Here is a 27,295-nt window from a genome sequence, read left to right as displayed (position 1 = left end):
GCCGTGTGTGGGCGACCCAGGCAGGCATAGAGGGGCATGACCTGTTGGCAAGGTGGCTGCCCTTTGACCTAACATCTACTATGTGTTAGCATATTTTACAGTTTTTAAAAATTATTACTTATATGAAATGAGATGATGTTTGTGAAAATACTTTGAGGCTTCTTAAATCCTATAGAGGGGAACTCGAGCATGGGATGCTTCAAAGAAGTAAATAGTAGAGTCTCTGCCCTCCTCCCATGCAACTTCAGAGGAGTGAAAGTGACAAAACACAAGTTCTGTAAACATAAGGAATTTATTCATACTGTGACTCCTGGGGCTGAAGACAGAAGCATTCTGGAAAAATCTCTGTGAAGGAGATGGTCTCAATGGAGTTTTGAGGGAAAGGGAGAAACACTGTTCCATTCAAGTAACAGTTCTGTTCAGCGCCCACCGGAAGGTTGATTGTGGTCTGCATTTTGTGGTAAAAGGAATATGCCTGCAGTGTTTTTGCTGGTAGCTTCACTGAGATTAAATACATATTCTTTGAAGGGCGCTTAACGCCCAGGAATCTGCCCCCAGTCCTCCGGGTAATCCAGACTCCCCAGGGCAGCTGAAGGCCAGAAGGATGTAGTTTTTTTCTTTTGTGGCAGCAGCCTATCAAGAAAAACCTCGATTTTTTTCCTATATAGGAAAAATCCCAGTTCTTCCCTACTGTGTTTCTTTCCCATTGTCCTCTTTACTGTTCACATGGCACACTTCTGACACTTGTGGTCACCATATGTATAGAGGTTTTTTTCCCCATATCGACAAGCAGTTTTCAGATATCAGCAGGGTGTCCAAGACTTCAACTCAACTCAGACACCATCTAGCTGGAGACAGCATCAGGCCCCACAGACCGAGGGCCCAGTTCCATAAAACTGCCCCCAACCCCGCTTCAGACACCCGTCATAAGCTCAGGTCATCACCGGGGCTTCAGACCGACCTGCTATAGATGGGAGGCTCAACGACCCTCTCCTTGGGCTCACAGAACTTAGGAAAATGGTTACATATCAGTTACAGGATATGATAAAGGATACAGATGAACATCCAGAAGAAATGCGCAGGGCAGGTTACGAGGGAAGGGATGCAGAGCTATCGCGTGCGTGCACCACATCCCACGCCCTCTCCGAGCACCCCTCTCTCCCAACACCTTCCTGTGGTCACCAAACCCCAAAGCTCTCTGAACCCCAGGGAGGATCCATCATTAACTCCATTTTCAGCCCTTCTCCCTTCTCAAGAAAGTGGGGGCTGAGGCTGAAAACTCCAAGCCTGGTCTTTCTGGGGACCAACCCTCATGCAGGAGCCATTCCTTCCAGGAGACAACAGGAAGGAAACACACAGCAGGGTCCCATCCAGAGTCATGGCATTAAAACAAATGGCACTCTCATCACCTAGAAAATTACAAGCCTTTCAGGAGCTCTGTGTCAGCAACTGCAGAGACCAGTACATATTTTCTATCATCTTATTCAGCCTTTCTTGAAGTCAGGGGGGTGAGGGTAAATATACTGGCCCTTGGGTTTTCAACAGCCCTACCACACAGCAAGCAAATGGCTGGCAAATGAAGGAAAAGTGGTGAACCTCTGGTGGAGGTGTGGGCAAATACTCTCTCACTGTTCCATTTCTCCCGAGTGGATGGGCTAGCATTTGGAACCTACCTTGGGGAGGCCTGCAGAGACACAATACTACACAAGGGCTAAATCATTAAACACCTGACAATTCCACTTCTCCAGAACCTGTGAGTTGGCGTTAGACCTCTGCCCTTGTAGACAGAATACACGACGTACACGTGGATTTAAGTATTAGCTGGGTCTTTTCTGTTTTACTTTCCCATGGCTTGACCCAAGAAAGAAAAAGTCAATGGGAGTGTCATGCTAGGACAGCTTAGTTGGTCCAAGTGCAAAATTAGGTTATTTCTATGAGGAGGCCCGATAATGAGAACAGATAATGTTTCCAGAATGCCAAACAGGGAGAAAATGTAACCTTGAAAAGTCAGCCATCATATAACCATGAAAAAAATAAACAGTGTTGCCAAATTCATTTTCACTTGGTCATTTCCCCAAGGTTTATCTTAAGTATAAAATCTCATGAACCCTGTGGCTTAAACAGACAAATCTGTATAAATGAAAGCACATGTTGAAGGAACTGTTTATACAGGAAAATTTCCATAGTATTGTGATTTTCTCTTTCCATCCAGAAGCATGTTCTCCTTCCCACCCCAACAGAAGGCTTCACTTTACATCAGAGTTGTCCTAAAAACACACCCGAGTATTATTACATACAGGAGACAGATATATGTGTACTGTGTATGTTATCTAAGGAGTGGACATTCTAATATATGGCTTGATGCCATGGAGAGGAGACACAACTAAAAAGCAGGTGAGGGCAGGTGAGTCTCCCATGATGTCCAACGCTAATCTCATGGTTTGCCTTTTCTCCTCTTAGATTGCAAGCGATACGAAGTTTTAGACGTTGTATTTGTGATTGATAGCTCTGGCAGCATTGACAATAATGAATATAATATCATGAAGGATTTCATGATAGACTTGGTGAAAAAAGCTAACGTTGGCAAGAACCAGGTCCGATTTGGGGCTATGAAGTACGCTGATGACCCGGAGGTGCTGTTTTACCTGGATAACCTCGACACAAAATCGAAGGTGATTTCAGTGCTCCGGAATGACCAGCCCATGGGGGGCAACACCTACACTGCCGAGGCTCTGGGCTTCTCAGACCACATGTTCACCGAAGCCCGGGGCAGCCGCATGCACCAAGGGGTCCCCCAAGTCCTCATCGTGATCACCGATGGGGAATCCCATGATGCAGAAAAGCTCAATGCCACCGCCAAGGCCTTGCGAGACAAAGGCATTCTTGTCCTGGCCGTGGGGATCGCTGGTGCTAATCCCGTGGAGCTGCTAGCCATGGCAGGGTCGAGTGACAAATACTTCTTCGTGGAGACTTTTGGAGGCCTGAAGGGGATATTTTCAGACGTGTCAGCCAGTGTGTGTAACTCTTCACAAGTAGGTAAGGTTTGTCAATTAGATTTTTCTTAATTGTCAGCAGAGGTCCCAATGAGGGAGAAAGCAATGCCCCTCCGGAACAAGCTCTCCAAATGGGAGAAGCAGCGCCAATTGTTTGGTAGAACAGCGCATGCGCCCTGCTCCTCGAAGAGGAATGCATTGCCCTGTTTCCAAAAGAAGAGGGCATTCTACAGCATTCCTACCCACTTCTGCCTACACTCTCCTAACAATGGGGAATTCGTTGTTCTTTGAATAAGCTTTGTTTATTGGAGCACAAATTTGTTTCCATGTCATTTTCATCCATTAGTTTTTCTTCCTGCTCTTCACACAAGAGGTCAAATTCCATCTCTTCCTAATAATCAGTGATCATTTCCTGAAGTCTTCCCTCCTCCAGGTTGTAAGTCTCCAGTTCCTTCATCTATTTCTGTTATGACACAAGCTTATTTAGGACACAGAGCCCAATAACAAACCTTCTGTTCCAACCCCGGATGTTTCCAGGACAGAGTACAGCAGGACTTCCTTTGCCCCAGATGCTGTGTTTCTATTCCAGCATCTGGAGATTACATTGACACATGCATGTATGTATGTATGCATGCATGTATGTATGTATTCATTTAGTGTCATTTCACACCATTTCAAAAGGAGATTGTGATGTATTAAAATTCCTTATATTGCCCTGGCTGGTATAGCTCAGTGGATTGAGCGCGGGCCTGTGAACCACACGATCGCGGTTCGATTCCCAGTCAGGGCACATGCCTGGGTTGCAGGCCGGTTCCCTGAAGGCCAGTTCCCAGCAGGGGACGTACAAAAGGCAACCATACATTGATGTTTCTCTCCCTCTCTCCTTCCCCCTCTTCCCCTCTAAAGATAAATAAATAATAAAATATTTTTAAAAAAATTCCTTATATTTATTAAGAGTATTATACTAAAAATACCTAGTATTTTTATTAGATGAATTGCTATTAATCTAGGATTCCACCATCTTGGTACAATTCTTTTTAAAAATTAACTTTTCTGGTTTTCATATGCATGACCTCCCAAGAATGCAGCTACTGTCTTTCTCTTCCATGACACTAACAATCTTTGTGGGTCTTACCAAAGACTAGGACAGATTTCCTGTCTTCTGGTGGCCAATGCCTAAAATTTGATTTGTCCTTTTAAAGTTCACTGTAGAAGTTGATACTGCATTTTTTAGTGAGAAGTATTCCCTTGAGCAGGAAAAAAGTACTTTATTTCCTTTACTTGAATCTAAAACAAATTTAGTAAGTTACCCAATTCCTGAAGAACCTAGTTATCATATTTCTTATTCTCTCTCTCCTGCATATCTCAGCCATGGGGTTCCCAGACACCTTTACTTTTTCATGAGGCTGACATGAGATGTAAGTGAGCTAGGTCAGTGACGAGGGCTCCGGAGACTTCAGGGAAATGTTGATGCTTACCAGAAGGCTAAAGAAGACCCGTGCCAAGTGTGGCTCGTTCACCGGCCATGGTCTTTCATAGTCTTTCTTTTTCATATTTTCTGTGTCAATACCAAGGAAGCATCTCTAAACTATCCTGCATTATTTGTTCAAAAACATTATTCTCAAGTGGCTATTTTTACTGAAAGGAAGCTGATAAAGTGGAAAATGAGATATAGGTCAGAAGGCAGGATTTTAAAACTTCAGTTTGTCTTGATAAACAAGAAAGTATTTATTGGCTCCACCGGCCAGGGAGGCCAGGTCAATACTCCAGACCGTCTGTGTCTTGGTCTGAGGCTCTAAGTGGATGTGTGCTCTTTAGTTTTTCCTTGCTATACCACTGCTCTCACTGGGTTTTCCAGAAGGTTAGATTGCAGGTAAGGACAAATTTTCTGTAGCATGCTCCCCCTCCCCCCAGTTCTCTGGCACCTTGGGAAAGAAAAATTGTGGAATAAGGCAAAATGAAAAAGCTAAGAGCAGCACAGAGAGCTGGGCGAGCCGTTCATGCCTGGTGCCACCTTTATGAACTTATTGCTTTTATTTCTTTTCCAATTAATATGACCACAGGGTGGCATAAGATAAGAAATCCCTTTCAGAAATACCGTTTCTATATAACTATACACATTTCATTTACTCTGGTTGAGTGAAATAAAGAACAACAATCTAATCTCTTTTTGTTGGTCCCTTTCCTCGTCCTTACAGATTGTGAAATTGAAAAAGTAGATCTCGTTTTCCTCCTGGATGGTTCCACTAGCATCCAGCAGGAAGACTTCAAGAAGATGAAGGCGTTCTTGGTGTCCATTGTTCAAGACTTTGACGTCAGCATCAACAGAGTACACATAGGAGCCGCCCAGTTTAGCCATGACTATCGTCCAGAGTTCCTACTGGGGAAGTTCACAGGCAAAAAGGAGATTTCATTTCAGATTGAAAACATCGAGCAGATTTTTGGAAACACACATATCGGTGCTGCACTCCAGAATGTGGGGCGTTACTTCCAGCCCCACATGGGCAGCCGGATAAACACAGGTACCCCACAGGTGCTGCTGGTCCTCACAGATGGCCAGTCCCAAGACGAGGTGGCTCAGGCCGCCGAAGACCTGAGACACAAAGGCATCGACATCTACACTGTGGGCATTGGGAAGGTGGATGACCAGCAGCTTATTCAGATCACCGGGACTGCGAGTAAAAAACTCACAGTTCATAACTTCGATGAACTGCGTAAGGTCAAGAAGAGGATAATTCGCAACATCTGCACCTCGGGCGGTGAGAGCAGTAAGTATTTAAATGTGTCCTTCACATTCACTCCTCCCCTGTCTTCATTCACAGTGTCCTCAAGCTCTGTTTGCAGCTGGTGGGAGACTTCAGACTGGTGCCTCCGGCTTTCAAGTTGAACTTTTCTCAGTTACTAAGTGGGGTTTTTTTTGAGACTTGTGAATTGAGAAACAGGGCTTCTGAGAGACTTGTCTTTTTTCTCCTGCTGGGAGATCACATCCCCTTTGTGAATGGGGAATCTTTCCATTTCGGAAGGTGTGAGGAAAAAGCCTTTGTTTACAATATGGTTGGTTACAGAGGCTGGTTACCAAAGAAATAAACTATCTGACAGATTTCAGTTGCCTCGCAATGGGGCCTGAGTGCTGTGGTACAGGATGCAGGGGATGAGTTTAGAGGTTTATATCTTTACTATGAAACTCTACTGCAGAAGGTAGTAACTGTTTGAAAATCCACACATTGTGATTTTTCTTTTCCAACAGATGGGAAGAAAGGTTTTGAAGGAAAGATAACTTTTTCTGTTCTTATAAATGCACCCAGAATGTTGGCCATGATTCTGTGTAATTACCCATAGTACAGACTCTCCCTGGATTCTCGCCAGGGAGAGAAAAGCTTATACAGTTGCTAAGAGGAGGCTCCAGAGACAGACATTCTGCTCCAAACACCTGCTTGATGGCCACTTTTTCTTGGACAGGTTTCTTACCTTCTGTAAGTTTCATTTTCTCATCTGTATGATGTGAACAGTAGCAGCACCTAGTTCAAAAGATCATTGTGAAGCTTAAATGAGAAAAATGCCTATTTCAACTTTACAAGGGAGGACCCCAAAACCCCCAGGAATTTATTTATAAAAAATTGTGCATTTATTCTTGCATGTTAAACTCCAGTCACCTCCAACGTATTCTCCATTTGATGCAATACACCTATTGAGACGTTTTTTCCACTGCTCAAAAACAGTTTTGAACTTGTTGATTTTGATGCCTTTTAGTGCTTCTGCCATTTTTTGTTTCCCCTCTTCTACAGTGGTAACACATTTCCTTTTGAGGACTTTTTCATCCAGGGGAAACCAAAAATAAAAGTCGCTCAGGGTGAGATCGGGTGAATAGGGAGGGTGCGGCATGGGGGTCATGCTGGTTTTGTTTTTTTGTCAAAAACTGCTGAACACTCAGTGCAGTGTGGGCAGGTACTCATCTAAGTCACCCATCAGGAAATGGGCAAACGCATTGAAAGAGTCTTCAAAAGAAATCCACCAAAGCTACATGCCACCTCTCACAACAATGCCGAGTGGTCCACTGATACAGATGGGTTCCTAGAACACTCAAGGGACCCACCCTCCAGAAGATAATTCCAGTTTGGGGGAGGTTTCCCCCTCATAATTTGAATAAGCATGACACCAGAGGTATAATTATAAAGTACTCTATTTTTGTCTACCACTGACTCATTAAGTTTATTTATGGGGGCCAGTTTTCTCTTGCCCCCACTTACTTTTCGGAGATAAGTGAACCTCTTCTTGCTGGTTAATGTGTCCATCCCATTATAACTGTTGTAACTCTAAACTTCATTCAAGGTCACTCTGCTTTCCCAACCTGCCACAAGCTGCTCCTCTGTCACAGAGACAAGGTCACATGTAATTGGTGTTTTTCCATTGTCCCCACCTACCTCTTCTCCTAGACCCCGCCCTCTTCTTGCTCACCATGCTTTCTGGCCTCCCCAGAATGGGTTGGGGAAGGGAGAAGAGCTAAAGAGCAACAGGGAAGTTGGTGCTTGACGGTACTTGTCAGGAGTTCGTTTTCTTTGGTGATAGCCCATGTTTAAATCTGGGTCCATCCCTGGGTCCTTCTAAGATTTTCCCACCTGCCCACCATCACCTCCACCCTCACCAAAGCACATTTCTCATGGGATCTTTCCACCATAGTTTCCTCGAGGAACGTAAGCATGCCTCAATTCCAGATGTTCCCTTAGGCCTTTCTCAGCCTCTGGTCTTCTGGTGATGCCTTCAGCTTTATTCTGCCCCTCCAGGAATAGCCTTCCTGGACAGGAAATCAAGGAGCCCACAACAGCTTTTTCTTACACATAACCACAGCAGTTCCAAAGGAAATAATAGCACCAATTTCTCTGATAAACACTGGAAGTTATGTGCCCCCGACCCCCAGGGTGGCCACCTCTCCTTTGCAGAGAGAACAGCATGCCATCCTGTGTCTCGTTCTTTAGAATGTCAAGGCTTGTATCATCTCCAAGTTATCTCTTAAAGCTCCTCTCTATTGACTTAGAGGAAATGACCCCCTTTCCTTGAGTATGTGTATATGTGGTGGGAGAGCTCACTGCACATCAACGGCTCTCTCCAAAAAGACTCTTTTGAACTTCAAGTCTTTTATAAGACCCAATGTGTAGGCTAAAGCTTAAGAGTCCCATAATTGGCCAGGGATGATTGTCTTTCTAAATCCTGCTTTATGATCTCCTCATCCTTTGGAGTGTATCCGATGATCTCAGCCAAACCTACCACATTAACTTCCAGTTTCACATGCAGTACCCATTTGCAACTATTAGGGAGGGAAAAATTATCTTGGATCCATCTACTTAGTCTCTACTTGGGAGACTAAAAGAAAACCATGTGGAAAGTCAAAGCCAGGGGTCTATGCTCCAAGTAGTAAGTGAGTGAGCTTTAAAGGGAATAGTCATGAGTGCAAAAATAAATAAATAAGAAAAGTACTCTGAGATAAACTTGAAGTCATTACTGCAGCAAGCAAGAATGCGAGGCCTTTGTAGCCAAGCTGTGGGCTGAGGACTGATGAGGCCGGAATGAACACTGATAAAGCTTCAAAGGCATGTGAAATACATTAGAGGATGCCTGTTCTTCTTAAACTGTAAACTCTGAACTCAAGGAAATCAGATGGTAACTTGGTGTGGCTCAAAGTGAACCAGACTCACAGCCTGAACATCTATCTAGCTTTGCTGCTTATTAAAATATGCATAACTTTGGAGATGTCACTATCCCTTTTTAGTTTTTCTTATGATGGAGATAGGAGGAAAGTGACTAAGGATCAATATTTCTTGAGCATCTATGAAGGGTCAGGCATGGTGCTCTAAGCATTTTAAGTGCATTATCTCATTAGTCTCCCCAAACCTTATATGGTTTATATTTTTATTTTCAATTATAAATGAGGAAAATGGGATTCAAAGGAATACTGCTAACTTGACCCAGAACATACAGGAAATAACAGACTAAACAAATGTTGAAAGCTAGGTCTGTCTGACTCCAATCCAGTTTTTTGTTGTTAAACACGCTGCCCGTTTTCTTGATATGGTGGTTGTCTAGAGTGTCTGATGCCAGTGTTCTGAAGAAGTGCTTCAGTGTTCGGCCTCACCAGTTTATATCAGGAACTTGAGACATCATGGGTTTCTACCTTGACATTGTTTCCATGAGCTGCTGCTCCCTGAGGAAGCCACCCACTGTTAAGTTGTCACTTCCAAACTCACAATCTAGTAGCAGAACTAGGAACCTACCTAACCTATCATCACTGGCTACCCAGAAAGTGGTAAAGTCAGGTGGTCTGGCATATGGACTCTAGACAAACCTCCACACTTGGAATTCAGATCTAGTAATAACTGTGAGGCAGTAGTAATAACAACGGCGGGCAAGCTGTTCTGTCACAGCTGCCTCTTCAGCAGAAGAGTTCCTACTAAGTCTGTGTTTCATAAGGGTATGTGAGATCATGAACAGAAAGTATGTGGCAAGTGTTTAATGAGCATTAGTAGCTATCATAGAATTTGCAGAAGGCATACTGAAAGTGATCTTATAAATGAAAAATACATGGAGTGATGAGGTTAGTTCACAGGGCAATTGACCACGAGTCCCTTTATTTAGGAGCTTTAATGTTTTAGCAACATTTTAGAGCCATATTCAAATGTAATGTCTTAAGATCCGCCAAACTCCCCCAAGCAACTAAACTCCAAAGTCTGGGGGTTTTTCTGTTTGGTTTTTTAACCTTCATTCATGCTTCTGTTCCTGACTTATCTTTGAGCCTGGCTGTTCTGACTACCTAGAGCAAGCAGTTCTCAGGATGTTAAAGTCCTGGCGGGGGAGGAGGGTGTGGGCATGGAGACATAATTAGATAGCCAAAGAATCAAGACTACCTCTTGTCGGTTTGATCTCCAAAGTATATAAAGAACTCACATGACTCCACTCCAGGAAGACAAACAACCCAATTAAAAAATGGGCAAAGGACCTGAATGGACACTGCTCCAAGGAGGACATACCAAGGGCCCAGAGACATATGAAAAGATGCTCAACATCACTAGCCATCAAAGAGATGCAAATTAAAACCACAATGAGATGCCACTTCACACTGATCAGAATGATGGTGATTAACAAATCAACAAACAAGTGTTGGAGAGGATGTGGAGAAAAGGGAACCCTAGCGCACTGTTGGTGGGAATGCTGACAGGTGCAGCCACTGCGGAAAACAGAATGGAATTTCCTCAGAAAACTAAAAATGAAACTGCCTTTTGACCCAGCAATTCCACTGCTAGAATTATATCCCAAGAATCCTAAAACATCAATTCAAAAGAACCTATGCACCCCAGTGTTCATAGCAGCACAATTTATAGTAGCCAGGTGCTGGAAGCCACCTCAGTGCCCATCAGTAAATGAGAGGATAAAAAATCTGTGGTACATTTACATGATGGAATACTACACAACAGAAAGAAAGGAGCTCCTACCCTTTGCAACAGCATGGATGGAAGTGGAGAGCATTATGCTAAGTGAAGTGAGCCAGGCAGTGAAATACAAACACCGTATGATCTCACCTATAAGTGGAACCTAATCAACAAAACAAGCAAGCAGAACATTGAGATAAAAAACAAACTGACAGTAACCAGCAGGGAGTGGGGAGGGGGTTACATGGGGAGAAGGAGAAGGGTCATCAAGAAACATGTATAGAGGACCCTTGGGCAAAGCCTAAGGGAGGAAGGATTGAGGGGGGATGAGAGGGGGGTGTGGCAGGGGGAAGTGGTGGTGGGAGAATGGAGACAACTGTATTTGAACAACAAAAAAATCTGTCTTCTAATCTTATTAATATAGCCTACCCTTTTGACAATAAGCAACTGCCATCATCTCCAGTTAAGGACTTTCTTTGTAAGTCAGTTAATTAAAGTGAGCTTTTGGGTCTGGCAGTGAACCGTGAGACTGTAACTGTCACTCCAATCCATTCTTTTCTTTTGTATTTTTATTTTGAAATATGTAATCTAATTTTCATAGGAAAGAAAATTAGTGTCCAGAGAAGTTAAGAGAACTTGCCAAGTTATTTAGCAATAGCAGAGTCGTGACTACCACATCCCTAACATTGAACTTTGTGCCTTCCCACTCAAGGACCTCTCTCCCCCAGGCTTCCACATGCTGTTCGCAAAGATGAGTCGATTGCTTAGAACACTGGTTTTCCTTCTCCTTTTTATCATCTTCTAGAGACAGTTCTGTGGATTACCTTCCTAATTTCCCTTGTCCTTGTGACTACTATTCTCACTCCTGCGCTCCTCATTTAATCCTTCCTTTCTTTTGGACATCTAATTTTAGCCTGCAAACTCAATTCCTGAATGATCCCTGCCTCTTATTCACTTTGAAGGCTCCTAATTTCAGAGCAGATGTCTCTGTAGAGTTTGCAGGGCCATTATGTGGGAGTCCATATGTTTAGTATGGCCTCATCCATCCAAATGTATTTAGCATGCATAGCTGCTCACTCTGGACTTGCTCCCCAAATTCTATTCTTTGGATCACATTATTATGGAATTGTTTGTCAACTGGAATTAGTTAAAGAAACACAAGGAACTAGAGTTTGTCCTTTCAGTAATCCAGACAAAAAAAAAATTGAAATACTCAATTTCTATAGGGGACAGTCTCCAAGATTACTCAGTGATATTTTGGCATTCCTGTCAATGTTTTTTTTGCAAGAGGCTGTTTTCCTGGAAGGCAAGACATTTTGGTAAAACAATGCTCATTTGAGAGGGAAATTTTCAGTCTCAAGATAGGAACAAAAGGATCTAGATTCAAGAGGAATTTTGGAAAGGAGATGTTCTGATGCTTCCTCCTGACTAGTTTCTTTCTCTTCACCTTACTGCCTGAATTTTGGAGAAGAGATGTTTTCCAGTAAAGTAAGTACAGTAAAATAGGAAAATCTACCTTTCAGGTTTTCTTGATAACATATTGATTCACTTCAAATGTCATGGTGGAAATTGATTATCAATTATGGCTTTTATTTTCCCTCATCGGACCCCTTTTCCATTAAAAATGAGTCAGGTAACTGGCCCTTGTTTTAAGAATTGAAACTGACATTTTCATATCAAAGATTTGTGGATGTTCCACTGGCCAGTGTGTCTGGAGGTAGCCAAGGCAGCCATTTGTCCATACAACAAGTATCTGGAAAATTGCTTATCTAAACAAAGCAAATTAAAAATACACACTCTTCATCTTTAACTTACCCAGTTAACTTACCTTTAACTTATGGTGTTGAATTGATTGAAAAAAGGTTGAAGATTTTAGCCAAGCTACAAGTTCTTTTTTTTTTTTAATTTAATTTATTTTTTTAAATTTGATTATGCTGTTACAGTTGTTCTATTCCCCCCTTCATTCCCCTCCACCCTGCCCCCCATCCCCACCATTACCCCCCTTTAGTTTATGTCCATGTGTCTCAAGTCCTTTAGGTTCTATATTTCCCATGCTATTCTTGCCCCCCCCCCATCTATTTTCTATCTACTGTTTATGCTACTTATTTCCTGTACCTTCTCCCCCCATCTCCTCCCTCCCACTCCCCTGTTGCTAACCCTCCTTGAGATCTTCTTTTCTATGTTTCCACTCCTGATCTAGCTGTCCTTTTAGTTTGCTTTCGTTTTAGGTGTGGTTGTTAATAACTGTGAGCTTGTTGTTCTTTCACTGTTCATGTTTCTTTAACTTCTTTTTCTTAGATAAGTCCCTTTAACATTTCATATAATAAGGGCTTGGTGATGATGAACTCCTTGAATTTGATCTTATCTGAGAAGCACCTTATCTGTCCTTCCATTCTAAATGAAAGTTTTGCTGGATAGAGCAATCTTGGTTGTAGGTCTTTAGATTTCATGACTTGGAATATTTCTTTCCAGCCCCTTCTTGCCTGTAAGGTCTCTTTTGAGAAATCTGCTGACAGTCTGATGGGGACTCCTTTGTAGGTGATTGTCCCCTTAGCTCTTGCTGCTTCTAGGATTCTCTCCTTCATTTTAATTTTGGCTAATGTAATTATGATGTGCCTTGGTGTGTTTCTTCTTGAGTCCAACTTTTTTGGTACTCTCTGAGCTTCTTGGATTTCTTGGAAGTCTATTTCCTTTGCCAGATTGGGGAAATTTTCTTTTATTATTTGTTCAAATAAGTTTTCCACTGGTGGTTGTGCCTTTCCCCCTTCTGGTACCCCTATAATTCAGATATTGGAGCGTTTAAAGATGTCCTGGAGGTTCCTAAGACTCTCCTCATTTCTTTGAATTCTTGCTCCTTGACTCTTTTCTGTTTGGCCATTATTTGGTTTCTTCTGGTCCACTCCATTGATTTGAGTCCCAGTTTCCTTTTCATCGCTATGGGTTTCCTGTGGAATTCCATTCATTTCCATTAGTTTAGCCTTCATATGTTTCTCTAATTTGTGGCTATAATCAACCAGTTCTGTGAGGATCCTGATGACCAGTGTTTTAAACTGTGCGTCTGAGAGTTTTACTATTTCTTCGTCGCTTAGATTTATCTCTGGGGCTTTGAGGTCTTCCTGCGACATTTTTGGTCTGTTCTGGCCCTTTAAGTGGGAGAAGCGGCGCCTTGGACTCCCAGGTCGCTGGGTTGTGACGCTGTATGTGGAGGCGTGGTCAGAGCGGGGAAATGGCGGCGCCCTCTACCCGCCGCGGCCGGTCCAACCGCCCACTCCCTCACCTGTCCGCTCGCCCGCAGATAGGCGACCGCAGTCAACACGCAGCACCGCCTCCCCACTGTCTCCTCTGCAGTCGCTCACCTGGTGGGTTGCTCGGTCGCTCACTAGGTCCAATCCTGCGTTTGGAACCCGTGCGTGGATTCGCGCATCTGGATTCTGCACGTGGGTCCGTCCGACCGGAGTCCTCCTGTGCAACCCCTCACCAGACTCCGGTTTTGCCCCTTACCGGTCGGGCTGAAGAATTTGTTGTTAACGGACTTCCGAAAAGTTCAATTTTCCGTGTTCTGGTTGTGTTTTCTGATGCTAATATTTAGTTGTCCCTAAACTTGGTTGTGTGAGAAGGCACGGCACATCTACCTATACCTCCATCTTGGCGGAAGTCCGCAAAGCTATTCTTAAAAATTCACTGATGAGTATTCTGCGCCCGAGGGGAAGCTCCAAGCTACAAGTTCTTGAAAGAAGAGTGTATGCGATGAGCCACAAGACTTGATTCTTCTTTAATTATCTTCCCTTTATGCGGCTCAACTTAAAATATCAAGTCCCTTCTAGTTTCTGCAGTGCTTAAATGTCCCTGGAGTTAATAAGTATAGGAGCAAAGCATTTTAAATGTAATACCCTCTTTGAGTAGTTCTTGAACCCCAGAAGGCATTGGCTTTGCCTTTGCGAGTGGCTGAGCACTGAAGGCAGCACCTTCTTTGACAGGGTAAGTGAGGGTAATTGGGTGCCAGGGTCTTTACCTGTAGGACTTAAACCAAGCAAGATCTCAAAGGATCTGTTGGAGCACTTGTTTCTCTTTGTACTTTTTCTTTTCTGAGTGGATTTCAGAGCACAGAAAAAGGAAACAAATGCCTTTTGGCAAGATAAATCATCAAAATCATTCCTTAGACAAGTTTTTTGTGACTTCTATTCTAAATGACTTTCTCTATGCAAATATTTTTATATTTCTCTTATAACACAGTATTTGTTAAATGACCTGAATCTTGATAAGTAGCATGATATGAATTTGCTTTTTTAAATTAACATTTCCACAATATAATTTAGATATTTAAATGACTCTGCATAGCTTTTCCTATAACTACAAGAAAAAATTTCAGAACCTTGTTATAGAATCATCTAGATTTTCTACCAGTGAAAAATAATACTATATACTTTACACTTTTACAGGTTATGAAAGAGTGATTATGAGCCTCTTCCATGACTCCCTCATGTTCTTATTTTCCAACTTAGTAACTGGAATAGAAATAAGAATTCCAAATCCCTTGATTCAGACATGGCATCTAAGTTGAACATGGTGATTATTCATTCGATCTAACAACATATGCTTTTCCCTTGAACCCTAGATTGTTTCGTGGATGTTGTGGTAGGATTTGACATCTCAACTCAGCAGAAGGGGCAGACTTTGCTTGACGGTCAGCCTTGGGTGGAAACCTACCTGCAAGACATCTTACTCGCCATCAGCTCCCTTAATGGGGTCAGCTGTGAGGTGGGCACGGAGACCCAGGTTAGCGTGGCTTTTCAAGTGACCAACGCCATGGAAAAATACTCACCCAAGTTCGAGATCTACAGTGAAAACATACTGAATAGCTTGAAGAATGTAACAGTTAAAGGACCGTCTGTTCTCAATGCAAACTTCTTGAGTTCCCTGTGGGATGCATTTCAGAATAAATCGGCTGCCCGCGGCAAGGTGACTTGGTTTTATTTTTTGTGTTGTTCTGTGGCTGCAATGACCTCCTTTTCACTCACATGTCCTTTCTGAATACTTTCCTAGGTGGTTCTCTTATTTTCAGATGGATTGGATGATGATGTTGAAACCCTCGAACAAAAATCTGATGAGCTTAGAAAAGAAGGTATTGAACATGGGGGAGGTGTCGGGAAGGGATGTTTATTAACTTTTGAGTCTCAGAACTCAACTCTGGCTCTCCAATGTCCAGGCACTCAATCCTGAATTTCCCAACCTTTCCACTCCATTTACTTGACAGAGTAAATGAGTTCTCAGAACATGCTGGCGGCATCTTTCTTCCTCAGGTCCTAGGTACATGAAACAGCACTGAATACAAAGTCCTATTCTTTCTCTTGTATTACTATGTTTGTTCTTCCTAAGCTTTTTCGGAGAATGTTCCTGCCTGACCTTGCCTCATATTGTCTAATATTACTACTTCTTCAGTATCAGCAGAATGGAACCATGTGTTTCTCTTTGACCAAAGAACGAGAGAGTGGGATTATTTTTTTCTAACACTCCTAAACTGTTTAGAGTTGCACGCATTCTTGAATGAGTCGACTCATGTTTTGGGACTTTCTAATTACTTCCTTTCCTTAGACTACAGAGACACCAACACCATGGTGTTTATGAGTTTGTAAAGCTCTGGCGTGACTCTTTAGGCTTTAAGAACTGGTGTCCAATCTAGGTTATTATCATTCCTACTGAAATTTATGGGTCAGTGAAAAAAAAATGCACCCAAATGTTTGGGTCTGATGAGGAGGAGAAAATCTTTCCTTATAAGTGGGTGCTGTTGGTGCCTCACCCAGTCTCCCCCTTCCAACCAGGACCTCCCAACCTCCAGCTATGAGTGTCTCCTGCTAACAATTCCCAGGTGCCCCTTCTCTGAGGACTTGCCCTTGGCCAATGGGAGCCCCCTCACCTGGAAGGTTACTCCCTGTCCCTCCCCTGGGGAGCAGGTGGAATACAAAGGGTTGGATCTTTGCCTCTGTATAGCAGCATATGGTGCAATTTGTGCTCCAAGCTCCTCATGGAATCAGGCTGATGCTAGCTAGACTGCAGCTGAAACACTGTCTTGCTCAGCTCCCTCCCTGCCCTGCTTCCCTCGCCCCTTTGTTCTGAGAGTGTTTCTCAATAACTTATGTGCAGCCAAATTGCTATCTCGGGTTCTGTTTCTAGAGAATCTGACCTAAGACATCTGCCTCCGAGGTTATTGATTAGAGACTGAGTGGGTTTTGTCTTTGCTATTTGGTTCTCTCTCTCCAATCTTAAACAAATTGCAAAGTTCACTGAATTTACAGCTAGAGAATGAGAGTTTTTATTTTGCCCTTTATTTCCTAAAGCTGCTTTCTCTGTAGTCTATCAAGTCTTGGCATTTCTTTCATGAGCTGTAGTGGAAATTTTAATTAACAAAACCTTAGAGTGCTTAGTTTGGGTGGGTAGGGTTTTTTTTTTTAATTTCATCTTTTCTTTTGTGAAGAAAGATGTCTTTTCTCTTATAGATCCCATCAGTTTTCTCCAAGAAGTTTTTCTTAGAACACCTAGGTTTCTAATACCAATCTTTATTCTTCCAACTCCCAAGGAAAATTTAATAAATAGATTTCAACTTCAGAAACTAGATTTCTCGTAGCCTCAGAAATTCAGAATGTTTGGGGAGAGATAAAGGGATGATGGCCATAATGTTCTTTGGAAAGAGGAGAACAAGCCATAATGTCCTTGTTTTTTTTTTTGAACAAGGAATATCTCTGGCTCTGGCTTCCCATTTTTGAACACACATGATTTCAGGTGACGCTGGGACCTATGACTGATTGAGCTCAGAGCGCCTCCCTAACTTTAGGCCCTATAAACTGCTATATTTTACACATGTTAACTCTTTAATCACCATGAAACTGGAAGAGACCAGGAGAAAAAGATCCTCCATGGTGGATGTGGTTTTATAACTAATCCATGTGGATTGGGGGTTGAATTAGTCTCTTAATTTTTAAAGATCCAGCACTCTCGAATCTACTCAGTGATGATGTATCTTAGCAGTTTTTGAAGTCTTTTCTTCCTTAATATATTTTTAGGAATTGAAGACACTGTATTTAAGATCATATGGTTCATTTACTGGGTGACTCTGAAAGGAGCAGGATTGGAATCCCTATCCTGAAAAAAGCAGTTACAAATGATAGTTCTGTGAACATTTCCTGCAAATCAACAATTCCACGGTTCTCCTAACTTTTAAGTTTCCTTGGAACTTATAAATAGATGTGAGATCTGCCCCCCACCCCCGCCCCGCCCGCTTATAAATAAATTCACTAGCCCGCCTTCTCTTAATCATTTACTGCAGTTGACGAGCTCAGTATTCCCCATTGCCTCTCCCAGCCCTCCCCATCGTCCCTTTTCTCCTCATCTTCCTTTTTGGGACGGTAACGAACTGTCCCTGTTTGCTTGAGACAAGCCAGAGGCTATCAGCACAAAACCCAGGAAAGTCCATGCAAACCAGGACAGTTTGGTCACCCCCTTCTCTGGTGCTGCTTCCTTTATTTCACCCCAGCCGACCACTCTGTTAGCCTCTCCTAGCACTTGAGCCTCCTCAGTATGTCCCTGAAACTTTATTCTTTGCATTCTCCTCTTCATCTACCCCTCACTCCATTCAGAATCACGGGTGAACTTATGTCAGAAGGCATTCTTAGCTCTCAGTCAAGTCTTGAACGTTTCTTTATTCCAGTCCATTGGTTTCCATGTCCCATCCAAAGACTCTCTTACCCATCTGTCAGAAAAATGAGAAAACTTACACCAGTGGGATCAGGTTTTCATAAAGCTAAGTTTATTCAATTTTAGGACTGATGTTTATGATTATGCCCTTAGTACATTTTTGTTATTAAAATGTCCTTTGGGTCTAGGCTTTGCAGTGGGTTCTCTGGGTGTAAACCTAAAAATACCGTCTGACCCAGTCATTTAACCTCTGCAATCCTCAATTGATTGTAAAATAGAGCTATAATCATACACACCTATACAATTGTATTTGTTTCAAATAAGATAATGTATGTAAAGCACTAAAGTAACTTCTAGGTACATAGTAGCTGTTAATGAATGAGAGCACAGCTGTTGCTATGGTTACCACCACCATAATGATTGCCAGCTTTATTACTATCATTACGTAATGTTCCTACTTTGCAAAACACATCAGCCCTGCCAGTCCCTAAAAGTCATCTTTGAACTCTCCTGGTCTATACAATCCCAAAGCCTGCGAGCTGCAGGCTTTGATGCTTATGTGTCATTTGTTTCTAATTACCGGACAAGAGGTCTTTTACTGTCTTTTGCTACCTGCAATTTATTATCTGTTCCTTATGAGGTCATTTAGGTCTGTGCTCCTCCAACTTTAATGTGCCCATCAATCACCTAGGGGTTTTATTAAAACACAGATTCTGATTCCGTAGGAGTGACACTGGGCCTGAGATTCTGCATTTCCGATGCGCTCCAAGAGGGTGCCAGTCTACTGCTCCATGGACCCCCTCTGAGTGGCAAATATTCAGAATACTTTCTCGATACATAAGTTCCCCTGTATTCGAGCATATTCTGTGGACCCTTATAAACTCCCTACCCCACGGTTACCATTTCCCATCTCCAATTTAATTCGTTCTGAACAACATAATTCCTTTTGTGCTCTGATTGGTCTCATTACTTGTCAGTTTTACAGTGTGTGGTCAGGGGAAGTGGACAGTGAAAAGAGGGTTCCTCTTGTGACCATTTTCCTAGAATAACAGTTTGGGTATGTGTGCACAAAGATTAAAATAACAAGCCCTCCTCACCTGGAGAATTGTACATTGTGTTGGATAGGCCTGAATGCCCTCATAACTGTCGCTCTGGATGGAGCCCCAGATTCAGGTGACCTGGCTGATCTTCCCTACATTGAATTTGGGAAAGGATTTGAGTACAAGACCCAGTTCACTATTGGAATGGGGAATCTTGGAAGCCAACTGTCAAAGCAGCTGGTAAGTTGTTCAGAAAAGATAGGTGAGTTTACATTTTATATTTCTTTTGTGTCGGCTTGATATTGATGATTATGAATTTGAACTGATTTGTTCATTTGGGACTGAAGAAAGACTTTTCTGAATTAGTGGGCAGCTGAAATAAGAGGGTATTTTGAAAGAACTGTAAGATAGTAGAGGTGTGTCAGAGCATGTTTAATTTATCTACTTGGCTGAAAAGGAAGGAGAAAAAAGAAATTCAACAGCACCTACATTTGACTTTGGGTGATGGGCAGACAATGCAACATACAGATCATGTATCATGGAAATGTACCCTTAAACCTACATGATCCCACTCACCCATGTCACCCCAATAAGTTTAATTTAAAAAAATAGCAGCTACACTCCTCTCAAATTACAGTCAAGGAATATAAGTGCCAAAGGGAATCTGAGACTTGGGGGGCAATCGGAAACTCCCAGCCAGTTTTCACATCCCTTGTGGATCCTCAGAGCCACAGGTCGCCACCCAAATACGGTTCCAATGTCCTCAATGTATATGTTCCCCACAACGAGACCTGTACGTGAGAGCCAGCTACATTTAGGGTGTGATTATAGGAAGAGCAGTCTGCTCCAGTGTTGAGGGAAAACTAATGATGGAATGATAGACCTCTGTTGTACTTTGTGAGTGATCAAAAAATTTTGCTGTCTTGACTAACCTAGATTTTTGCCTTTATCACCTAATGTCTGCATGAGATGCCTTTCAATCATATTTCTTTTAGAAATGTACGAGAATTCAAACTAGAATGGTTAAGTGTTACCAGGTCATGTGGCACTACTTTCACCTTAATAAATGGCTAATAATTTATAATTTGCTTATAATTTATAAAACCCATAATCTGCACATTGGGACACTTTCCAATAAAGTACAAGCTCCTGCTATTTTGCACCTATAGAATTTCTGTATAAGTAGATGTTTGAACACAATTTATTCAGTGGAGTAATTATGTAAAAACAATTGATTAAAGAATATGGAAGTTTTGTTTGAATTTCTTTGTACATAGGAAAATTCTGTCTATTTTTTTAAATGTATTTTTCTGTCTACTGCTCTTTAAAATTTGTAGGGATAGGTTACAGAGGGAGGAAGTTAGTCCTCAAAACAAGACTGTCAGTTTTTAAATATTACATAAATAAAGCACTATACAAGAGAAACTTAATTTTAGATATATATTCATTTTAACATTAATCATAGGAGATTTGATACTGTTGGATTTTGGTGATCCAAAGAAAATTGATATCTAATATGAACTCAGTGAATCTGTTCATTGCTATTATTATTTATTCTTATATATTTCAAGTGTTATTGATTTCAGAAAAACAAGCGGTTTTCAGAAAAACAAAAATTTTCTGATGTCAGAACAGAAGCATTATATAAGAAACAAAGAGGAGAAATTGCTAAATAGTTACAACAGAAAATTTCATTTTCATCACACTTTAATTTTGATGGGAAACTTCTCAACGCAAAGATTAATTCTATCCCACTAAGGCAAATCATGGCATTTACTATAAATAGAATTTTCCTAAGAATAAATTTTGTGGGTTAATTATAAAACTGCTATGGAATCTGTCTATTATTTTTGGGATGATTAATTATGTCCAGGATGAAATTCACTCACATTTTAAAATATAGAATATGATTAGAATATGATTTGGGGGGCCAGAGTAGATAGAGGAATATTCTCCTCATGCCCCCACCTCTATGAAGCGAGTGCTTCTGAAGTGCTGACCATGCAACTGGTGTTTTTGAAATCCTGTTGCACGCAGACTGTTCTGGAAGTGTGTATCGGTGGACTCGGTTCCAAATGGTGTGACACTGGGCATCATCTAAATCCTTTAGCATACAAAGATTTCACAAGACAGGAAACAAAGCAACATGCATTCATTTTATTGGACAGAACACTGGCGGCAGAATTATACAGGGTGATCAGCAACACCATGGTCAATGCTGGGATGGTGGAAACAGGAAGTCACATAAATCAATTATTGGCTTGGCCAAAAAGTCTGCATGGTTTGTTCCATAAAAGACATATTTTTTATTTTCATCAATAACTTTATTGATTTGGATATTTTTGAGTATGTCGGCTGTCTCCTATGTGGTATAATGTTGATCGTTCTATTTTATTTATTCTTTATTCTTGTTTATTCTTTTACAGTTTTCCCAATTTTCCCACTTTGCCCTCCTCTGTCCTGCTCACCCCCAGCTCCCACAATCAATCCCCACACCATTGTTCATGTCCATGGGTCATTCATTCGTGGTTCATTGACTAATTTCTTTGCCTTCTTTCCATCATTCCCTCCTTTCCTCTGGCAGCTGTCAGTCTGTTCCATGTTTCCAAGTCTCTGGTTCTATTAATTTATTTTGTTCATTAGGTTCCTCTTATAAGTGAAATTATATGGCATTTGTTATTCACCAACTGGTTTCTTTCACTTAGCACAATAGTCTCCAGTTTCATCCATGCTGTCACAAAGGGTAGGAGTTCCCTCTTTCAGCTGTGTAGTATTCCATTGTGTATGTATCACAGTTTTTTAATCCACTGATGGGCACTTAGGCTGTTTCCAGCATTTGGCTATTGTAAACAGTGCTGCTCTGAACATAGGGATGCATAGGTTCTTTTCAGTTAATGTCTTGATTTTTTTTGAAGATTTTATTTATTTATCTTTAGAGGGGAAGGGAAGGAGAGAGGGAGGGAAATATCAATGTATGGTTGCCTCTAGTGCATCCCCTGCAGGTAACTGGCCTGCAGGGAACCTGCCTGCAACCCAGGCATGTGCCCTGACTGGGAATCGAACCGCGATCCTCTGGTTCACAGGCCTGTGCTCAATCCACTGAGCTACACCAGCCAGGGCTTTAATGTCTTGATTTGATCGCTCTCAGTTTCAACTAGTCTACCCAACCATGGAGCACCGTCCAGCAAGAAATTTCCAACACTGAACTTTACAAACTATTTTCAACACGTTTCATCAGTCACAGCACCTTCTCCATACTGCACAAATCTTTTTTGCATTTTGGTTGTATTTTTACCTCTCTTGAAATAATAAAGCATAGCATGCCATAAATGTTGCATATTTTTCTCCATCTCAATATTAAAATGACTATACAAAAATTCACCAATTTTGATGCTTTTTAAATGCATGCTGATATGACAGCTGTCACAATACAACTAAAAAAATTGTTTTGAATGAAGTTAAAGACAACTAAGCACTACTAGAGCCATCATATGGAAAAAAACAAATGATGTTTTTGGCCAGTAGTATACAATGAGTTGGCCATCACTAGACTGAAAACACTTTGGGAACACAAAAACACCTTTAAGTTGATTCTGAATCCCTCATGGTCCTCACGTGGTGGAGAATGCAGATCACAGAAGGAAAGATGGACAATAAAGAATGTCTCATGCATTCTGTTTAGAACACAGTCACTTTAATGGTGAATAGGCTTCTGAAACCAATAGAAATCTGAACTGCAGTGGTGAGCTTGTGTGTGTGTGATTGAGAAGCAATGCCACCTAATGTGAAGTATTTCCTACCCTCTCTCAAGGTCAATGTTGCCGAAAGAACATGCTGCTGTTTATTCTGCAAGTGCATTGGAGAAGATGGCACAAGAGGAGATCCTGGACCTCCTGGGAATAAGGCAATTTTCAGATTTATCACTCACTTTATTTGAATGTAGCATGGCTTTCAGCCATGAGTTTAGGTAGAAATAAGGGGTGATTTTAACTTCTAGGTAGAGCCTCTCAGATAACCTATTATTATACATCTCTTTGCATATGCCAAACTGGACAGTCACAGCTTGTCTTTGGTGTTCTAAATTGGAATCTTTCTAAAAAGTTTTGTTCAAGTCTCAGGAGAATCAACTGCTGAGCTCCTTGCTTACCCAGGGTTTCAGCATTGATGACGGTGATGTGGAAAAGTCGATTGTCATCTCTCATGTTGAATAATGAAAACCTCCCAAATCCCATTGTTCTTTCAATTTCCATTTTTAATGACTACAGTCATTTAAATCAGGTAGAAAACATTTTGTGTAGTCTGCTAAAATCAAGCTCGCTCAGCTCACCCTATCTTAGCAAAAGATGCCAAAATATTTCATTCAACTCTAACCAAACCAAAATGTTATCACAGATGTGTGGGGGCAACTTTCCTCGCAAGTCCCCCCATGTGTCACAGATGAGAGTAAACATGACTGAGACATGATGTGAGTGCAGGAGAGATTCAAGGTGTGGTAAAAAGTAACCTTTCACTTATTTCCAACACACCCGGGGGCTTTACCCACGGAGCTCCTGATCCCTCAGGGGATGAAGTGTTGATTTCTGTTTCACTTAAGCGTGCATCCGTGGCAATGGCTCCAAGCCTCTGGATCTAAGGAGGTCCCAAATTCGTTGGGTCCCTGATCTGGGCACCAGATGTGGGGGTGACTTTCCTCGAAAGTCCCCCCGTGTGCCACGGATGAGAGTAAACATGACAGAGACATGATGTGATGTGCTTGGGGAGGAGAGGTAGCCAGTTTCCCAGAGGAAAAAGGCTTGAGCAGTGGCCAGTTTCTCAGGGGAAAAAGGCGTTGAGCCCTTTCCTGCAAGGGCTTTTATTGGGATGTAATACCCAGGAATACAGGGCAGCAAGGATCAAACAGTAGATAACATTTCAAAGAAATCTGAGGGCTTAGTCTGAGTCAGTGTCTGTCAGGAAGATAATTTCAGGGTTTCTGGCTTGAATCCTTAACATATGAAAGCACTTTTAGCAGAGCAGATTTCACAGGTTTATCAGGAAGTCTTTGTGATACCAGATTTTTCCTCAGGACAGGCTCTAGCAAAGTAAGGAGCTACACCCCTCCCCAACAGGTATTCAGGCTTAAGGGGATTAGAGCCAGGAAGTACTTCTCCCAGAGGTCATGGGGACTCAGGCTTTGTCAAAGCCGGGGGTGGGGATGGGGTGGGGGTGAGAGTCCATTGCTCTTAGTTGCAGCCCCCAAGTCCTTCCATGATGGCCTCCCAAGTGATCGAGTCTGGCTTAGGTTGCTTCCTGCTGTGAGGGGTCTTACCTGTCATTGACTTCCAACCGTGCTTTTAGGGCAAGGGGAGAAAACTGAGGCAACATTTGCTACCAGAGACAAGCTTTGTCTCCTGCAGCTCACATTCCAAAGGTCACTGACTCATCCTTAGCCACAGAGGGTAGAGTTACAGTTGCTGAAACCAGTCAGAGTGGTCCACTACACAGATGCATAGACAAGAACAGGCAAATTATGCAAATGGTAACCAAGAGCAGGTACAGATGTTTCCTGACCAGAAGAAGTTTATGTACCCATATGTAAAACTATGATTTGGGAATTTAGAAAATGTTCAAATATGTAGAACATACTATGGATGTGTTTAATAATAATTTCAATACTGCTTGCATCCATTTTGACCCTAAAATAATTTATAGATAGAACTGTCATTCCCAAATCACCATGATTGTGTATGTAAAGGTTTTTGAACGAATTATTTTTTGATTATTTCAATTTCATGTAAAAAGAGTGGTAGAATTTTTTCTAAAACAGACAGTGCTCAGAAAGAATGGGAAGGAATGTAGATGGTCTACTTTTTTACATGTAGCATCAATCCTAGAGCTCATTTGAACATCTGTATTCACAAACACTCCAGCACTATGTATAACACCAGAGAGACTTGCGGACAATGGTTGTGATTCACCCCCACACCCCTGAGTTATCTGTATACTTGTCTCAAAATTTCAGCTATTTTTATGTGCATAAATGCAGCCTAGGTTGTGGCAGAGAAGTAATTTTTTCAAACTCTTTTATAAATTAAGTAAAACTGATGCTGAATATTTTTGCTTGGTTACCTCTGGATTTTGCTCTGTGGAGTGCTAATGGACTCCACCTTTCCTTATTTTCAGGGATCCACAGGTTTTAAAGGCAGTGAAGGCTACCTGGGAGAGGAGGGCGTTGCTGTAAGTCAAAGGTTTTTCTGTTTTGTTTGTTTGTTTTTTGTAGCCTCAATTTTTCCTAAGGACATCTCTACAATATAAAGTCGTGGTGTCAAATCAGAGACATGGGAAAGGTCAGATTCTCAGGATTTGTGTGCAGAATGAAAGGTCTTTCCTAATTGTCCTCAGGCTTTGCTTCTGGTGATCATTAGTGGTCTATTAACCTAATGTCTCCTCTTTCACGATCCACCAACACTGCACAATGAATCCAATGTGAAAGTTATCTTCCTCACCAGGAGAGTCAAATTGCTGCCATTTTCCCCTTCCTGATCCATTTTGCAGAGGTAAATGAACTTGACATATTGTTTATCAAGGATCTCACTGTTTCTTGCATCCATCTATCCCCTCTTTTCCTCTCTCTTTCCCTCACTTTTACCCTCCTTCCCATTTATCTATCAATCCAACCATCCAGCCAGCCAGCCAGCCAGCTAGCAATTATATATTACCACTTACCACAGTATTTACCACAGCCTTCACAAATTCATTTATTCATTTAAGATGTATATTAAAGCATCTTACCATGTGTCAGGCAGAGTGCTAGGCTCTAGAAATGAAAATAGATAAAAGACAAATATGGTTCCCATCTCAGGTAACTTCCAGACAAGTGGAAAGGCAGATGAGACAACCATGGTCCCAGCTATTATACACAAGGACTATAGTGGAGGAATAGATGCAGTGTGACAGGGTGTAGCAGAACAAACACCTAACGATCTCAAGTAACAGCCTTGGTGGCAGTTAGGGCTTGGAAGAAGAGTACATACACATACAGGCTAATGCTTGGGCAGATGCCTGTAGGACAAATAGAAACTTCTCCAGAAAGACCAGGGTGTTCAAGAGCATGTAACTGAGTCAGAGACTTGTGTGTTTGCAGAATAGCAAAGGCACCCAGGACACAGTGAAAGGTTATATGTCAAGCAAGACCTAGATTGTTGGAAGCCTTGAATACCCTGTGAATGGTTTGAATGGTGTCTTCCAGCTGGTGGGCAGTCATTGAATGATGTCATCGATAGAAGTAAAAATGATGGGGGTATGTATTTAGAAAGCATGCCCAGGCACTATTATGGATGATGATAAGGCTGTAATTACAGGTGGAAATCATGCACCTTCCACTTCTACAGGTGGAAGACAAAGTGGTCCTAATCTTAGTTTCAGACAGTAAGAATGGAGGTGGAATGAACATAACTTATTGACCACTTGGGAAGAGAGAAGCTGAGGATGACACCTTTGTTTCCAGCTCACAAGACGTATAGATGGGTAGGGTCATTGTGAAGAGGACTGTAGGAGTATTTATTTAAGAACAGTGGATTTTGGTCCTATAAATCATGCCTCTTGCTTAGATCATACCTAGAGCATCCTTTTCTGATGTCTCACCAATCTTCTGTTGTCTTTTCCTGCAGTACCTACTGAAATCTTGAGAATGCAGCTTAGCTGCCAGTTCTTTGTACGCCTGTTTTATTTAGATACTATACCACCCATGGCAGAGTGCACACAGGATCTGAAGCAAAGCAAGGTTGTCAACAGAGTAGCTCTGATTCACTTCCATTCTTAGTTTTTATAAGCATGAATTCTGGATTGTCTACTGTGAGCAGTCACACATTTGTTTTCCAACTTAACACTTGTCAAATTTCCAAGACAGATCCCAGATTGCCACAGAAAAAGTTCACCCAGTTCTGTGCTCTTTCTCAGGGGGAAAGAGGAGCCTCTGGACCAATGGGAGAGCAAGGTACTAAGGGATGCAATGGTGCCAAAGGTCCTAAGGTAAGGGTCGCATAAGACATTGTGGAGTCTTCCCAACATGAATTGTTTTCTTATACTAACTGCCACTGTCCTTTCTATTTTCAGGGAAGCAGAGGACTAAATGGACATCAGGTATGGTACCAAACATATCCATCTATCTCCTCAG

The 27,295-nt window shown here is 41.9% G+C and overlaps 1 protein-coding gene across 1 annotated transcript in view; it reads left to right on the top strand.

The window, feature by feature from the left end:
- The window catches only part of COL6A6 (collagen type VI alpha 6 chain), a 143,547-nt gene that overhangs the window by 44,753 nt on the left and 71,499 nt on the right, over positions 1-27,295 (top strand). Inside the window, exons 8-16 of the mRNA XM_037144044.2 lie at positions 2,461-3,036; positions 5,192-5,761; positions 15,027-15,370; positions 15,455-15,533; positions 19,226-19,380; positions 22,952-23,044; positions 25,303-25,356; positions 27,079-27,150; positions 27,235-27,261. Coding sequence (XP_036999939.2) covers positions 2,461-3,036; positions 5,192-5,761; positions 15,027-15,370; positions 15,455-15,533; positions 19,226-19,380; positions 22,952-23,044; positions 25,303-25,356; positions 27,079-27,150; positions 27,235-27,261 — 1,970 coding nt within the window. The remainder of the gene's footprint in view (positions 1-2,460; positions 3,037-5,191; positions 5,762-15,026; positions 15,371-15,454; positions 15,534-19,225; positions 19,381-22,951; positions 23,045-25,302; positions 25,357-27,078; positions 27,151-27,234; positions 27,262-27,295) is intronic.

This window comes from Artibeus jamaicensis, unplaced genomic scaffold (assembly GCF_021234435.1).
Source record: "Artibeus jamaicensis isolate MK-2021 breed Jamaican fruit bat unplaced genomic scaffold, CSHL_Jam_final contig_519, whole genome shotgun sequence".
Lineage (NCBI taxonomy): Eukaryota > Metazoa > Chordata > Mammalia > Chiroptera > Phyllostomidae > Artibeus > Artibeus jamaicensis.
This window is presented reverse-complemented; position numbering and strand designations above follow the sequence as displayed.